The sequence below is a fragment of the Cebidichthys violaceus genome, unplaced genomic scaffold, assembly GCF_023349555.1.
Source record: "Cebidichthys violaceus isolate CVI_PGR_0920_01 unplaced genomic scaffold, fCebVio1.0.p SCAF_5, whole genome shotgun sequence".
Taxonomy (NCBI): Eukaryota; Metazoa; Chordata; class Actinopteri; order Perciformes; family Stichaeidae; genus Cebidichthys; species Cebidichthys violaceus.
In genome coordinates, this window is record NW_027176705.1 from 19,248,013 (window position 1) to 19,264,331 (window position 16,319).

Genomic DNA, 16,319 nt, shown 5'->3' on the forward strand with positions numbered 1-16,319 from the left:
CATTACCCTTTTTTTGTCACTTCCGTTTATTTGAGTCAAAGGGTGTTGGGGATATCAGCTGTTCAGTAACGTTAGTCTAGTTGGAGGAATGGAAGGAGAGGGAGGGAGCCTTGTTTTTTTTTTATTGACCGCTATTTCCACGTTAATCACATCGTTATTGTCGTCGTTGTTTGACGATCGCCTGTGTGCACCAAAGGGGAAAGCGAGTTTGAACACGTATGTCGCCAAAGTCTGTTTGTCGTCCACAAATAAACACTCAAAACTCAGCCACTGGATCCGTAAATCATTTACAGCCACAGGTTTAGTCTCCCCTACTCAGCCTCTCGGTGACCAATTGAAAGCTGCTGATGGTCACCTACAGTCAGTGTGGACGGGCTCCTGTCCAGGTACTATATGTGTCTTAGTGGAAGTACAGTCATTATATACAATCCCACTTCAAGTTCCACAAGTACTTCTCCCATTTCTTGTTCCCCCAATATACAACTAGTAGCATTCATTTGTACTTCATGGTACGCGTCAGTGTAATTCTACTTTCCACCACTGGGATCTGAGTTGAGAAACCTCAAAATTCACGAATGCTAGCTAGTTTAGTGAGCATTACATATACAGTATCAGAGGTCTCCTCCATCACTGGGCCCATAGAACAAGCGCACTGGCGTTTCCTTTAACCCCGCCTCCCAGCCCTCAGGCTCATTCACATGGACAGAGGCAGGGACATAACTCTGCATTTTACAACTTTTAGAACCCAATCATTTAAACAAGGGCCATTCAAGTGTTCACACTGGGATGTCGATTCACCTCAAAGACAATTATCCTCTGAGTTACAGGTGTCTCTTTTCTGAGTTACAGGTGTCTCTTTTCTGAGTTACAGGTGTCTCTTTTCTGAGTTACAGGTGTCTCTTTTCTGAGTTACAGGTGTCTCTTTTCTGAGTTACAGGTGTCTCTTTTCCGATGTAAGGCCACAAATGAAAAGCATGAGTTTTATTTTGTACAGAAAGTGTTGCCAAACACACTTTCTGTACAAAATAAAACTTGTGCTTGTCCCATTGCACACTCAGGATTAAGACGTACATATATATTGCCAGGATGTTTTTGTATCCTGGCTTTTGCACAAATATTATCAATTATGGTACACAAATATATCAATTAATAAACTGTTTATAGTCACTAATATCTGCCTTAAGAATTCTAAACAACTGTTAAACTGAGTGTGTGTGAAGTGTCATTCTGCTAGTTTGTAGGTGGCGTATGAATACTTTGAAGTGTGAAAATGAATCTGTTCTATAAAGAATAAGAGCAGTGGTGGACAACAAGATCTTAATTATTTTAATGCTGGTGAAATACAAAACCAACAGGGTGCAGAACAGTACAAGATAAACATTTTCATGTGTTCTGACTAGACATGTACAAAAGTAAAGAGTAGCCGCTGTCGCTTTCAGTGAGAGGAGTAGATTAGAAACAGCTGACGCGTGTCATTTCACATATATTCTGTTACGCCAGTCCATAAATTGCCTAGGATGTTGTGTAACACGGGAGACAAATCATGACTAAAGTGACTGTTGGACCACAAATGCAAAACTTTGGAACCTTGGGACACTTTGGACTCTGTCTCTGAACCTCAACCACAGAAGAGTAAATCTACTCTGGCTATCTGGTCTCATTGGTGGTCTTCACAGTCACCATTTAAAGGGTTTAACTGGGACTATTGCCACAGTTGCTCTTTGACCACTTTGTCAATCTAAACGCGGTGAAACGTTTGTAGGTCAAAGTTCACAGAGCTGACTCACGTGCCGCTGCACTGGTCCGTCCGAGTTCAGAATGGGATGCATGTTTCATTGTTCGCTGTTTGCATTTTAACAAACAAATATAGAGCAAATTTATTTTTTAGTTTTAAAGCAAAACATATTACCCAAACGATGAAACGTTGTGTTTCCTTAACTAGAAACTACTGGAGGTAAAACATCTAATGAAACAAGCTACTGGTGAGATACAAGTTCAAACTGAAGACGTCCAGCAGGTGATCCCAACGGCTCCGTTTGTGTCGATTCTACTTCAGCAGCTACCTGTGTGTACATCGAGATCATTTCACACACGAAAAAAACAAAAAAACACACGTTCCATTTCATAAACGCAGACATGAAAAAGCCTTTGGACCCACGAGCCACCTCAAGCACACGTGACCCGGAAAAAGGTGGTCTTTCATTAACACGACCGTCTCCACTGCGAGGTAAAAAGATGTTGCAGGTAAAGTGACAAAACCCCGTTCAAAGGAAGCTCGATTCTCCCGAAGAAAGACTTCAACACGTCACTCTGTGTGTCTATCGGACACATGGAGGCTACAACAGTTCACCACACAAAGCAGATCCTCCCTCCAGCCTTCCCCCGACTCAGGTGCACGTCTTTATTCATACATTTCATAAAGAGGGACGCATAACTTAAGGGACCTTAATGAAGAGGGGATCAAGGGAAGGCTTACCTGGTGTCTTTTCACACCACGGCCAAAGTGAGTCTGAGCCTATGAGGATTCAAATGAATACAGTACATGTATGGTCTATTTTATTCTCAATACCTGAAGAACTTACTGGCAGTTGTGGAAAAACCTACATGTGTATATTTTGTACATGTATGATTATAAATACAATAGCAACTTATATATTGTTGAGTTATTAAATACGGACATGATTCGAGCTGTAAGCTTTGATTTTGGTGTGCAGTAGTTCACGCCGTCTGTCTGACCTGAACACGAGTCCTCGCGTTAAATGACAGGAACACGCGATTGAAATCCGGCTGATGGTCAGTGTGGACGGGCTCCTGTCTGGGTTCTACACATGTCTTAGTGGAAGTACAGTCATTATATACAATCCCACTTCAAGTTCCACAAGTACTTCTCCCATTTCTTGTTCCCCCAATACACAACTATCATGAACTACAATGTGTAGACAGTGAGTTGGCCTGAAGAGAACCTGGACTGATAAATACCGTACTGGTCCTGGTCTTTGACAATTTACAGGCGTCTCTTTTCCAATGTAAGGCTGCGGTAGAAAAGTCCAAAAAATGACCCCCTAACGTCTATCCTAACCACTTTTCCTTGACCTCTATGGAATTTACTGACGCTTGTTATTGAGAACAATAATTTCTTCGACAGTTCTCTATATTTACTGTTCATTTTATGTTGTGTTCTGTTTTATTCTTATTTGTTACATGTTCAAAGTAAATAAATACATATGAAATGAAACTAAAGGACTGTCACTGTCTGTTCATATTCCTCAACATGAATCCCATTACTTTATGACTGTATGAGTATGATTGTTAAACCTGTGTAAGATAAACACATCGTTTGTTTTCATGGACGGCCGAATGGTGCGTCACTTTAAATGTTGCCGCCGCAAGGAATTGTGGGGCGGAATTATCTTCTTTCCCTTCTTTAAAGGAAGGTCCAGTGTTACCTATGCTAAAGGAGCTAATAAAGGAAGCATTGAAGCACCTTTCCTTAGCATTTAGAGAATTCAAACAGCTGTTATCATGGCGGCCGCTTAGATACTTCCGGGTCATTTCACTCAGTTAGGAACCTTCCTAAGCAAAAAGGACTTTTTCGACCGCAGCCATAGGCTATGAGGAAAAGTCACGTGACCGACCCAGAAGTTGTAATTCCACCGTTGGCCACTATGTCAGGTTTGCCACAAAGCCTGGCGCTTTTCCTGGGGACTTGGTCCAAAGGTGACAAGAGCAGCAAGATTAATGCACGCTACCAAAATAAAAGCTTACCTCAAGTTTGATAGACACATTCGCCGAGGAGTTAACTGCTCAATAAAGATACTTGTCTCTACATAACGTACGCTAAACTACCTATAAACACACTTGAAAATATAATAAGTCTGTTTTTTCAATGTACTCTAAAGGGTTCTGATATTATTGAGACATCTCTATACAATAATCAAGTCTCCTTTACATCACTCTGCCAGGTTACTTTTGACTTATGTATGTCTGATCTTGACTCCTCGCATTGCTCATAATTATGCCTTGGAATAGTGTCATTTTAGTGATAATACTGACTTTTACAGTACAAGCTACTGAAAGCAGCCTGACGTCTTGGAAAAAAAATCAGCTTATAGTGTAGTTTTATTTGTTCTTCTTGTGTCTTAAAACATGTGACTACACCACATGTTTTTCATTAGGAAAGTTCTGGTGACCACCTTTGTGAGCCCAGTTAGTCAGCTGGTGGGGTTCTAATCTTGAATCTGCGCGAGGAGTTTCAGGGACTGTATATGAAGAAAAAAGAAGAAAAAAAAAGCTACTTGGAAACTGATGCCATGGAAGAAAAAAAAAAAAAAAAAGGACACTTTTCTGCTCAATAGAGCAGCATAAAACATGCCCTATTCACCCACCTGTGCTCCAGTGTGACGGATTAAAGAGGCAGATAATCACGGTTTACAGGTGAGCTGGAGATGAGCAAACGGCAGTTCAAGTACAACAGAAACAACTAAACATGAGGTATGAGCCAAAACTCCAAACCAACAACCTGATACCAGCATAGGGTAAATAAGGTCCATGCAACATGCATGCTTACAGTACACACTGAAGTATGCGATAAGAAGAAGAGGAAATGTCTAGTGTCTCATCAGCGAGGTAAAAAGCACACGTGTTCTGTCACTAAACACATGTACAAATATAGATTATTACTTCTATATTCATTCTTCAGACTGAAGGAAATGAATTCATCCCACTGACGGGGATGTAAAGAGACTGGAGTTTGAAATGCAGGGTTAGTCAAATGCAAGCCCTCATTCTGATTTTGGGACATCTCAGTACGTAAACTGCTTTCAATAGGAGGGTTGACTGTTGGAAGATTCACTGGATTCCTCCTGTAGCGACACGGGACTATAGGAATGTACTAATAAAAATCGTGGGTTGGTTCAATTTGAAGTCAGCGGTGGATAATCTCAGTGTGCTGATTGCTGTTGAGTTTGGACTATTTCAAAATACAACAAACCTGACCAGGAGTAGGGCTCAGGTTTGAAGGTCCATGTCTCAACTCTTAGTGTCAAAAGTCCTTGAGGGATTTGACAACCTTGGCCAGGTTGCTGTAGAACTCAGCCATGCTGGAGGGGAAGAAGGAGTCGACCACGGAGCGAGGGAGGAGGCCACCCAGGTCCGTCTGGAAGAAGCTGAACACCTGGGTTTTGTTGGGCTCTCTAGAAGAAACAAAGAGAAGGTGTGTCCTACAGGGGGGAGAGGAACTTCCTCACAAACCACACACTGGACTTGCTTGCTGTCACTCACCCTGAGATGGGGACGCAGATGCAACCACATGGATGGTTGAACCCTCTCACGTAGCCAGACTGGGGCGGACAGCCCGTGTGAGTCACGTTGGTGGCTGTTGGAGAGGACGCAGAACACACACACATTTGTCTACATTATGCTGATATTGTGAGATATGTGGCTCTGAACCATGAGAGCGCCAAAACTAAACAAGAGTGGCGGTAGAATGCATTCAAATGAGACGCTCCAGAAACAAACTAAATGTATGCACAGATCAAATGTTGAGACTTTGGGCTATTTGGCTGCTTTCAGACTAGTGGAAAGAAAACATCCAAAATACATGTCTATGTGAGTATTTAAACAGAAAAGTTGTAATACAAAAAAATAACTGTCTTAATGCAAATAATCAACTGAGGAAGTTTCATGGTGAGATGTATTAGTTAACATGTGGTTTGAACTGTAATGAATGTTTATAACGGGACACAATTTTACACTTTCTCTTTAAAATAAGTGTGGTTTACCTCTTCCTCTCATCAGCTTTTCTTTTATAAATCCATCCATATATTTCATATTTACTCTAAATCAGCATTCCCAATTAACTTATTGCTCATCAGCACAGCTCATCAGGGGCAGTAGTGGTTCATCAGTCACCACAACCGATCACACCATGTGATCCAGCCGTTAACACTCACCAACCGTTACGGGAAGCCGTACAATAATAGGTGGACATTTGATAACACCTTATTTACAGTTAATATATATTATTGCCTTGATCAAGTTGCCATGTTACGTACATTACATGTCTGCACATGGCTAATTATAGCCACGCTTTTACCAAAATCATTTTGGAGCAACACCAAATGAACTCACTCTGTAGCAGAGCTTTACTCAGATTTATTTTTATTATATATATATATATATATATATATATATATATATATATATATATATTTTTTTTTATCGGTGTATAACATGGTGGTGGTAAACCCTAGTTCATTTAGTACGGAAGACTTATCAATAGGTACTAACTTAAGACTTGAACCAGGTTCCTACAGTGTGAATGCAGGTTCAATTCTTGAGTTCCTATTAATCTGTCCATCCTTAATGTGTGACATTGAATTGATTCTGCTCATGTTTGTAGTGGATCTGCAACATAGCTAAACCTCATGCAGCCTCGTCACGGTCACTTCCACAGGTGAAACAGTCTGTGCAGTCCTCTGCTGCTGCACGGCGCAATGAAGCTCAGCAAGCAACAAAGGAAACAAACACAGGAAGTAGAGGAGACGGGAATGAGTCGCTACGCACCATTGGATGAAATGGTGCCATCTTCGTATTGCTTCACTAAAATAACATCTACAAAGTCTCGTGGAGCGATGATACCCATCGCTGCTGAGGGCGTGACTGTTCGGCAGATAGAGATGTCCTGGAGAGAGAGAGAGAGAGAGAGGGGGAGAGACAAGGGAACGGTCTCAAAGACTGGGTCGAGCAAAGCAAAAGCAAATGAATAACAACTCGAGTATCACATGTATGCATTTAAAGCTGGACCGGGCTACATGTTCTGTCTTTTCTTCTTATTGAGTGGATCTGTTTGGAGCTGTAGCTGTTGGGTTAACAGCAAAGCTGATGTAGTCACCGTGACACCAAGGTCCACAAGAAGACAACATCCAGCATTTCACTGACTGTGCCACAGTCAGTGAAACTCCCCCCCCCCCCCCCCCCCCCCCGGGCATCCCTCTGAGGCGGGCCATGTAAGAGGAGAACACGCTCTGCAGAGGCTCCACCCCCGTGGCACCGTTTGCTTCTGTGACGGAGTCTCGCAGCCAGCGAGACAGACGCCGTTTGGACTGAGCCACCGCCACGCCGTCTCCGATTGAAAGGCGGGGTGAACTTCGGCAAAGCGCTTTGGCGAGCGGCGTTTTGCCCCCATTCTTTACTCATCGCAGCGAAAAATAACGTGGAGCTAGAAACTGTCATCTCACTCAAATGAACATGATTGTGACTGGTTGTGGGATGAACCTCCATGACACGTCACATGTCTGCAGAGTGGAAGACATCTCACATGACGGTAGAGTAGGCGTCTGTGAGAGCCACCACAGCAGCAGGCTCCTGGCTGTTTCCGGCAGCCATGCTGGAACACCTGCACCGTTTGTTGATATGTGCTGCCGCTGTCATATTTCCTGTCCTCACCATGTCCGTTTCAAACAAAGTGGTTCTGCACTTTCAGCACTGTGGACAGCTCCAGACAGTGTACATGGAGGGATGGAGGACTCCACATCGAGACATATCCCATCCGTCCAGAGAGGGACCCGTCTTGCGCACACCGATGTGTGTGTGTGTGTGTGTGACGTCACCGTCCCAAGGGGAAAACCACAGAGTGCCAGGTCTGAGTGCGTTCAGGGAGGGACAGTCACCATTCACCTTTTGTGCCAAACCGGACTGAGGCGCAGGGGCCCCCGAACGACCACATCTTTCTTGTTTGGAGGAGTCCCAGGGGTCAACCGATACGGTTTGTGGACATCATGCCTAGAGGGGGAATCACTAACAGCACCGTCACCACTCTGTGGGACAACAGAGAGTTTAGCGCATCCCGCTTGGCTGGATACAGCTCTGCCCTCATGGCGACCAAACGCATATCCACACCCAGGTGAATCAATGACCCCTTCTGCCAGTTCATGGCTGGACACCGTGTTTGCAGAGTAGTAGGACTTCCGCTGCACCCTTTTCTGGAACTAAGTACGTTTACTCAAGTACCGTACTTTCCTACATTTTTAGATGCTACTTTCTACTCCATTGCATTTCAGAAGGAAATATGTTTTACTTCACTACATTTATTATAGTGAGTAAATGAAAAACAATGCTTTGTTTCACCGTATATTACGCCAGCCAACAGTACAAAAATGAATACAATTTGCATCTTACATGTTGCATCAATAATAATGATAATAATAATAATCTATTATAATCATACATCTTTGATTCAAATCAAAAGAAACCTGGGTTAACATATACAGAATGGTCATGACAAAGAGAGAACTTAGTAACACACCTCTGTGATTTGTTCCAAAAGCTCAAACCTTTTGACATTATTGTCCCACTTGACTCGGAGTCCATTGGGTACTGGTTTGAGACACTCCCACACTTTCTCTGGGCTGCCACCGACGACCCCCTCCCCCTTATAACTGCAGAGGAAGACAGACGAGGACACGGTCAGGAGAGCGCTCTATCTGCTGCAAACGAGATCCATACGTTATTGGACAGGCACAGGATTTGGACCACACCTTCCTCAAACATAACACGGTCAACTGATAGCTAATTCAACTTAAACAATGACATTCTAACTCATGTTTACCAATTCAAAAAGATTTAGAAAAAAACTATAGAAACGCTATACATTGTGTTATTTTAACATTAGCTTGTGAAATAATGACTTTATAAATGATGTATTGTATCTAAGCTGATAAACGAAAAACAATTACGCTTGAAATTTACCAATTTACTGTTAATGATTACAAAATGAGGTGTAAAGTCTAAACATACACAGATATGAACTACTGCCAAGGTATTAACTATATAAATAATGTTTATAGATGCTTTACAAAGCATTTATTCACCATTTTACCAGGCGGTTGAATCATTAGTTGCTATTTTATGGTAGCCATCCAATTTATAAACGACTTACAAACCATTCATTAGCAATAACTGGGAGGCAAACAGCTGGTCCATAGTGTTAGATATTTTACAATCGATTTCTTAAAGGGTTACAAATCATTTAGTAATTATACAAAAATACTTAATACAGTCTATACAATGCTGTGTGCAACAATAGACTGTTTAAAATAACATTAGTAAACATTCATTATAATAATAATACATTAACTATTAATTACACAGTTAATAGTTTGTATAACAATGTTATAATAAAGTGTTACCAGAAAAAATAGCTACATAATAAAACATGATTTACTGTGACGCCATGAATACAAGAGCATGGGTCTGTCATCCAACTACCCGTCTAGATATTATAGAAACCACCGATGTTCTTTTGAGCCGTTCTTTAATGCTATTTGATGTTTCCTTGGATTTCTAATGACCGAGTTCAAACTTTGAGTTGGCTTATCTCTTGTGGGATTAAAAGGTGTTTATGGAAGAGTTATGGTTCATTAGCACAGCCACTGCTGTTTGAATGTTTATGATCAGTGGATCTATAGCCTGTCCTGTATCAGAGGTGGTGAAGTTAACGTTTGTGTAGACAATCAGACACATGATGGTGAGAGCTATGCCTAATCACAAGTGTTTCCTGATAGCTGGTTTTATGAGGCAGGGTGATTTATTTATTACGACTTTAGACTTCATTCTCAGAAAACATTTTTGAATATGAGCAGAAATCTTGCTGACACACATAAGAGCTACTAAAGTCCAGGGATAATAAATAAATTACAAGGTATCCATTGAGGTGAAGAAGCGTCACATATACATTTAAATGTCATTGATCTGATAGACAGATCTGTAAAACATGGTTTTCTCCATAAAGTTTCTTACAAAAGTAATAATTGATAACATTCTGAATGGAAAAAGACTTGTTGGTGAGCTGATGATGGAGCCCTCTTCTTCCTTCTCAACAGCAGAGCCAAAGACTAACCCGGTTAGTCAGGGGGTTGTGGGAAAATAATATAGAAGCAGAACTTGTAAGGCAATGCTGCGAGCATGGATACTTTTGAATCAAAAAGGAAAACCAGGTTATTACAAAAAAAAAAACCTTCATCAGTTATAGATGAATGTAGCTTTTAAGATTAAATAATGCAATAACAGATGAAGGACTATTCATCAGTTTGTTTCCACCCTTGAAGAGGAAACATACAGTTGCACTCAAAATGATTCAACCCTCATAGCAAATGAGGTTTATCAGCTGTTTTCAATGAAAAACTCAAAACAAGAACAATTTAAATAGCTCAACACAACCAATACTACGAATGGTTTCTCCTAATTTAACACAAAGCAAAATGACTCTAATGACTACTGCGGTCTCAAAATGATTCAACTTCTTCGTGACGAGCATCTTCAGTACTTACAGCGACCTTTCTGCTGTGATGACCTGATGCAGAGACAGACTCCCAGGTTCTGACAGCGTTCCTGATGGATTCTCAGCCCACACCTCATGGGCAACGGCCTCCAGCTCTCCAACACTCTTGGGTGTGCGTACTTCCTTCTCCAAATCCCACCAGAGATGTTCTATGGGCTTCAAGGCTGTGATGGCCACTCTAGAATCTTCCAGGACTTTTTTTCTGAAACCAAGCCTTGGTGGACTTTGAAGTACGCTTTTGGATCATCGTCTTGTTGGAAGGTCCAATGACGCCCAAGCTTTTTTTATTTTTGTTCTCCTAGGATTTCCTGATACTTGATGGAATCCATCCTGCCCTCCACACACACACTGCAGGTTTCCAGACGAAGCAAAGCAGCCCCAGAGCATCACCGAGCCACCGCCATGCTTCACTGTAGGCAGGGTGTTCTTCTCAGCTTCGTTCCTCCTCCTCCAGACATTACCGCTGATCCACAGAACAGAATCCCAAAACCTCTGTGGCTTATTAATATGGTTATGAGCATATTGGAGCCGACGTTTCTTGTGCTTTTGGGTCAGTAGTGGTGTACGTCTTGGAGTTCGGGCCTGGAGACCTTCAGCGTTTAACTGAGGACACTGAAACCTTGAAACACCTGAAGTCTTGCTGCAGGTCTTTTGCAGTCACTCAAGGGGGTTTTGGCTTCCTGCCTCCTCAGACAATCTGGTGGCAGTTGTTGATAGCTCTTTTTAGACAATTCTCTTGACTTACCCATATTTCTAATATGCAAACAAACGTCACTGCCAGTCCAGGTATTTGATGTGTTCCATCTCAAGCACACCTGATGCAAATAATGAGGCCCTTGATCAGGTTTGCGTGAGACAACACCCAATAAGGGATTCTATGAAAGGGATTTTAATAATTTTAAGTCATTAAAAGTGGCATTTTGTGTTGAATTTGGAGGAACCACTTGTAACATTAGTTGCATTGAGCTATTTAAATTGTCATTGTTTGAGTTGTGTATTGAAAACAGCTGAAAGTTTGTACATTTTGCGCCAATAAACCTCATTTTTAATGGGGGTTGAATCATTTTTGAATGCAACTGTATGCTCCAACAATACAACAGTGGTTTCATAGTTCAGATTAGAACTCGTTCCCTGTATCTCAGAAGTCCACTTATGGCTAAAGAAGTTCAGTTCAGAATGATGAACGAGATCTACCCGGCAACGACTTCTTCCATCAAAAGGTTAAACTTAGATTTGAATGTTTGTGCTTTCTGTAATCACTTCCATTATTAATTGTTAAACATTTTCATCACTTTTTTTTTTTTTTTTTACTCTCACCCTTGAGGCCACTTTTTTAAATGCTAAATTATAATTTTGTGTTGTGAATGATGAATGTAAGACAGGGAAAATTATGAAACATGGCTGTGTTCATCATATCACTCTTTTTTTAATTCACAACCATTTTTTTATGGTTGATTTTTTTTAAAACATGCATTTTTATCATCTCTACTTTTACCAGTGAATTTATGTTTCTTTCACCCGTCATACGTTCTCTCACAACTCTGCGACAATTGGAACTTGAAATTGTGCGTTTGTTCAAACCACATTTGACAATCTAAGTATCTTGAAAAGTGGTATTAAAGTATCTTCTGGTAGCATCTAATAATATCTTTTGAATATCATGTAAAAGAATAAGTAGCATGGTGATTTTAAACCGTCTGCAGGTTTAGTTATCATACTATGAAGGAAAGGTAGCTTTGCAAACACAAGCCCCGACTGATGTCCTGATTCTTGTGTTTACCCTCACAAGAACAAAGTGTTCTTCTAAAATGTTCCATCTACAGATGTGACGCATTATGTTCAACCGTTGATGAAATCTAAACGCGACGAGAAAGAAAAAAAGTTGAGGTTTCTCACACATTCCCTGGGAACTCCGACGAGGGACGCCAAGACACAACCACGTCGTTCTGCCAAAGAAAACAGATTTACAGTGATAAACATACAACATATTTGAAAAAAGGCAAAAGAGGTCATAGGTCATCTCGAGGAGCGCGAGTGTGACAGAGGCCAGTATGAGGTGATGCACCGTTGTCAGAATGTTAAGTGGTGCTGGCACTGTAAAGGGTCAGTGTTGAAAAAAAATATGGACGGCAAACAGCAAAACGTGCACCCCGGAATGAATTAAATATTGATATTTGTTGCAGTAGTGATGTTTTAAATATTGTAACAGTCAGAGGTGGAACAGATGACGCAAGATGTCCGTTTGTTGTTGAGGACTTTGTCCTCATCTCCTGTAGAGAGAGCATCACACCTTTAAGTTTAGCTCCGTTAAACTGACAATACATGTGCTGAATATCGATAACCTGGAACTAATTCACCATCTCATGTATTGTGAACTGGAAACAGAGGGTCTTCGTAACTGAAACGGGAAAAAGTTGTGTAACTGAAACTAAAGTGGGAACAGCTAGGCTAAAACCAACATCAAGAGTTCCTTTAAAGTGACACGTGCAGAATGAAGAGCTGATTCTAAAGTTCCGTCACGTGACCCAAACTAACCTAATCGGTGAGCAAAGAATCAAAAGAACGTTAACACCGAACAATGTTCTCTGGTATAATCACGCTGATGCTGTGACCATACCAGAGAACCGCATGCATCAGTGCACAGTGGATATTAACGTTACATGTTGTACGATTCCATATCAGACATTAATAACAGAAAACATTTACCGATTTCTTGCAGACTTTCCAGCCAGACTCATCCCTCTTGTATCCCAGCAAGCAGTCACCCACTGCCTTCGCTTTATGTTCATAATCCATAGTAGTTGGTGTAAATTAACGTTACCTTGCTAACCTAGCGTTAATTCAATTGGCAGACTAACGTTAGCTAACGGCTAATGGTGGATACACGATAACCTGTTATCTTTTAATTCAACAATAACTCAAAGCGACACTGTTGCTGAGCTGTGTGACTCAAATGCAGCAGCGACAAATGAAGTTACTTAACATGAGCACGTAGAACCGCTACTACAGAGCTAGCGTTAGCCAAAATGAATGAAATGTGCTATGCAATGCCCGCATCGTTCACTAACAAGCAGCTAGCTCGCGTGTCTAACGGATGTGACAACTCTGCCAGTTGCTGTTCACTGTAAACCGTTTAAGGCCGTGCGACAGCCCACACCTGTCTCGGTCAGAACGTTGCAATTCGAAACTATTTGAATGAATTCCCTGAAATGTAAGAATGGTTACAGCGGTGTCAAATCATTCAGAGAAAAAATACTTCCGGTATAGCTTTCAAAATAAAACTCCATCTCACATACGTAAGCATTTATGAAAATGTACCATGCGCTATTACAAAGCCTTCATTACATTTTCAATGTGTTCAGTGATTTATTCAAGAATGTTGATATTGTTTTTTTTACACAGCAAAACATTTACGTAAGCGAAAAGTATTATGTATTTTATTTTGAAGGCAAACGTGCCCGACTCTTTCTCGTAATCTTGACGGCATCACGCACCTGCAGCTGGAGCCCTCGTATGTTGCAGCAGAGCAAGCTGGGAATTGTAGTGTTCACTTCATTCCATCCGAAATGCTGCTTATTCAATGTGCAGGACAGATCAATCGAAACATTATGATCGATTCTGTTGTGATCGGATGGGAAGCAGGTGTTATTATGTAAACTGTGTGTTATAGCTTCAGTGCAGTATAGTTTGATTGTTATACACAATGCTACAATAACCCATTTAATTATCTGATGTACATGTACACTCATCAGAGAAAAAAAAAAAATCACATTTATGATAATATTCTCGTTGTGCTTTCAAATCATTGTACCCTTTTAACCACTAGTAGTGTATATATCTTAGATTTTTCTGAGACACATTTTAACCGAATAGATCATTTTAGCAAAGATGTCATACATTTGAGCAGACAAGGTCATTTGATTCAATGACATTTAGATCAAAGCTGGTTTTGGACTTCTTTTTGGCCAGCTTCCCTTGCCCGGCATCGGTCTTGAGATGGTGCTCCTTGTTGTGGATGACCTGAATGTACTGGTCAGTGCTGCTGTTTTGCTGGTCGCTGCTGGAGGCCAGGGAAGCTGAGTCTGACTCGGTCAGAGGGGTCTCTAGCTTTGGTCTCGTCTTGGACTTCACAAAAGACTCCATGTGCCTGGTCCTGGCCGGGGACTGACAATGTCTTCCTGGGGAATGGATGTGACGCCTGGTTCGTACGAGGACCGAGTCTGCTCCTCTCACATTGGCCTGGGCCCGGGAGTTTGACTCTAAATCTCCCCAGTCCATTTCTCCTTCACCATCCTCCCCTTCATCCTCTCCTTGCGCTCCATATCTGCCCCGAGCTCGAGTGTGACCGCCTTTAACCACAGACACGTGGCTCTCTACACGGTCCCCGATGTAGAAGTGCGGCGGCTGGTGAAGGTCAGAGAGGGACCGGGGCCGATGAGCCTTTCCCGACGTCATCCTTCTCCTGCCTTTTCCCTCTTCCTCCTCCTCTTCCTCTTCACTCAGATGCTGATGTGATGGGTGGGACCGGTGAGGATGCGGTTGGTGGTGAGCGGAGCGGGGGGTGTAGCGTTTGATGTTGCGTGGGTACAACTCGAGGATCTCCGCGGGCTCCTCCATGAGGTAATGGCGTGGGATCCGTGTGGATGAGCGCAGCAGTTTCTTCCTGGGCTCGTGCTCATTGACGATCACATAGCGGGTGGTGTGACCACGCCGTCCTCCATAACTCTGTGCAGTGATGATCCCGGCAGCCTCGACTGGATGTATGGAGCGTATGGCCTTCCTGTACAGGGGGTCAGAGTGGATCTTGTCAGAATAGCGAGCTGGTGGATTATACGCCACTTGGTGGTAGGATTTGGACCTGCAGGTACCACTAGGGCCACCAAGAAAGTGTGGGGGCCTGTAACAAGAGAGGACAACACATAAGAATGAACTTAGAGGACTATGATGTAATATTATTGTTGGTATGTTATCATTGCATAATGCTTTATCAAATGTTTGCAATGCAATTTTTACAAAATGTAAGGGGACATATTGTTCACTGTAATGGATAATTAAACATGGTTGAAAACGGCAAAGCAAGCTTGAATAAACACTTAAAAAACAACTTTGGTATGATTTGTATATTGGTCAGCAGTGATATACTGTATATGCTATTTAGTCAAAAATGTTTTTAAACATGCAAAAACACTGGTATGTTCCTTTAAAGCCAATATTCAGCAGGTTTAAATTGGACCTTTTTCATGCCAAAAAACATTCCCGTAACTTACAAGTATTCAGCGCTTCCCACAGAATATTTTTCTTCAGAATGAAAGAAGGAACCGAGACAGCATTTAGAAAACCCAGGTTTGCTACTAAGGTAGGACTGAACAATGAATCGTTTTTATATAAAAATCGCAGCATCTCTTCAAATCACAGGAGTCACAATTTTAATTATAAATTGGATAAACATTATCTACAATCTACGCAAGAGCATTAGAGACACGTGAAAAATTAGACACGTGGAAAAACGTCAGAATTCTAAATTCAAAGTCAGATTTTCTTTTTTTCAAATATTAAAAAAAATGTATTTGACTTCTGAATTTAAACTCAGAACTCTGACTTTTCTCAGATTTCTAACTTTAAATAACTCAAATACATTTTTCTCGTTGCCCTAAACCTGTTCTGTAACAATCCTAACAATTAAGAAGCACTAACATTTTGATGTTTGAAAAGCTTTAAGCTGTTCAAAACGATCAACCAAGAGGTAGGTATTTCTGTAATACCACATTATGTTACATAACTACAGAAATGTAGCAAGCTGCTATAGCTTGAGCTACAGTGTCAATGACCAGTAGCTGGAGGATATTCAGCTTTTGGCCAGGGCCTTGTTTCCCTAAAGCATCTTAAGGCCAAGATGATTAATTAACAAAACGGGATTGGACGAGTAATGCTAAAAGTAAATTGCAAAATAACATTAAAACTATTCATACCAGCAGCACTA

The 16,319-nt window shown here is 41.4% G+C and overlaps 2 protein-coding genes across 4 annotated transcripts in view; both read right to left on the reverse strand.

Moving 5' to 3' along the window:
* Nucleotides 1–1,312: 1,312 nt before the first annotated feature.
* Nucleotides 1,313–13,556, reverse strand: stard5 (StAR related lipid transfer domain containing 5). 3 transcript variants are annotated; one of them, XM_068730982.1, is made up of 8 exons: nt 13,046–13,556; nt 12,236–12,285; nt 8,306–8,438; nt 6,565–6,682; nt 5,281–5,374; nt 4,991–5,192; nt 4,386–4,439; nt 1,313–2,063 (listed from the first exon to the last, which is right to left on the reverse strand). In XM_068730982.1, exons 1-6 carry the CDS (start codon nt 13,133–13,135, stop codon nt 5,042–5,044), a joined length of 636 nt encoding a protein of 211 aa, XP_068587083.1. In that variant the 5' UTR covers nt 13,136–13,556; the 3' UTR covers nt 1,313–2,063; nt 4,386–4,439; nt 4,991–5,041. The 3 variants fall into 3 exon arrangements, with proteins under 3 accessions (XP_068587083.1, XP_068587082.1, XP_068587081.1); XM_068730981.1 differs by lacking the exon at nt 4,386–4,439; XM_068730980.1 differs by having other exon boundaries at nt 4,386–5,192.
* A 211-nt stretch (nt 13,557–13,767) lies between these two features.
* The window catches only part of LOC137887801 (transmembrane channel-like protein 3), a 52,951-nt gene continuing 50,399 nt past the window's right edge, over nt 13,768–16,319 (reverse strand). The window contains exon 22 of the mRNA XM_068731017.1: nt 13,768–15,236. Coding sequence (XP_068587118.1) covers nt 14,231–15,236 — 1,006 coding nt within the window. The 3' untranslated portion in view covers nt 13,768–14,230. The remainder of the gene's footprint in view (nt 15,237–16,319) is intronic.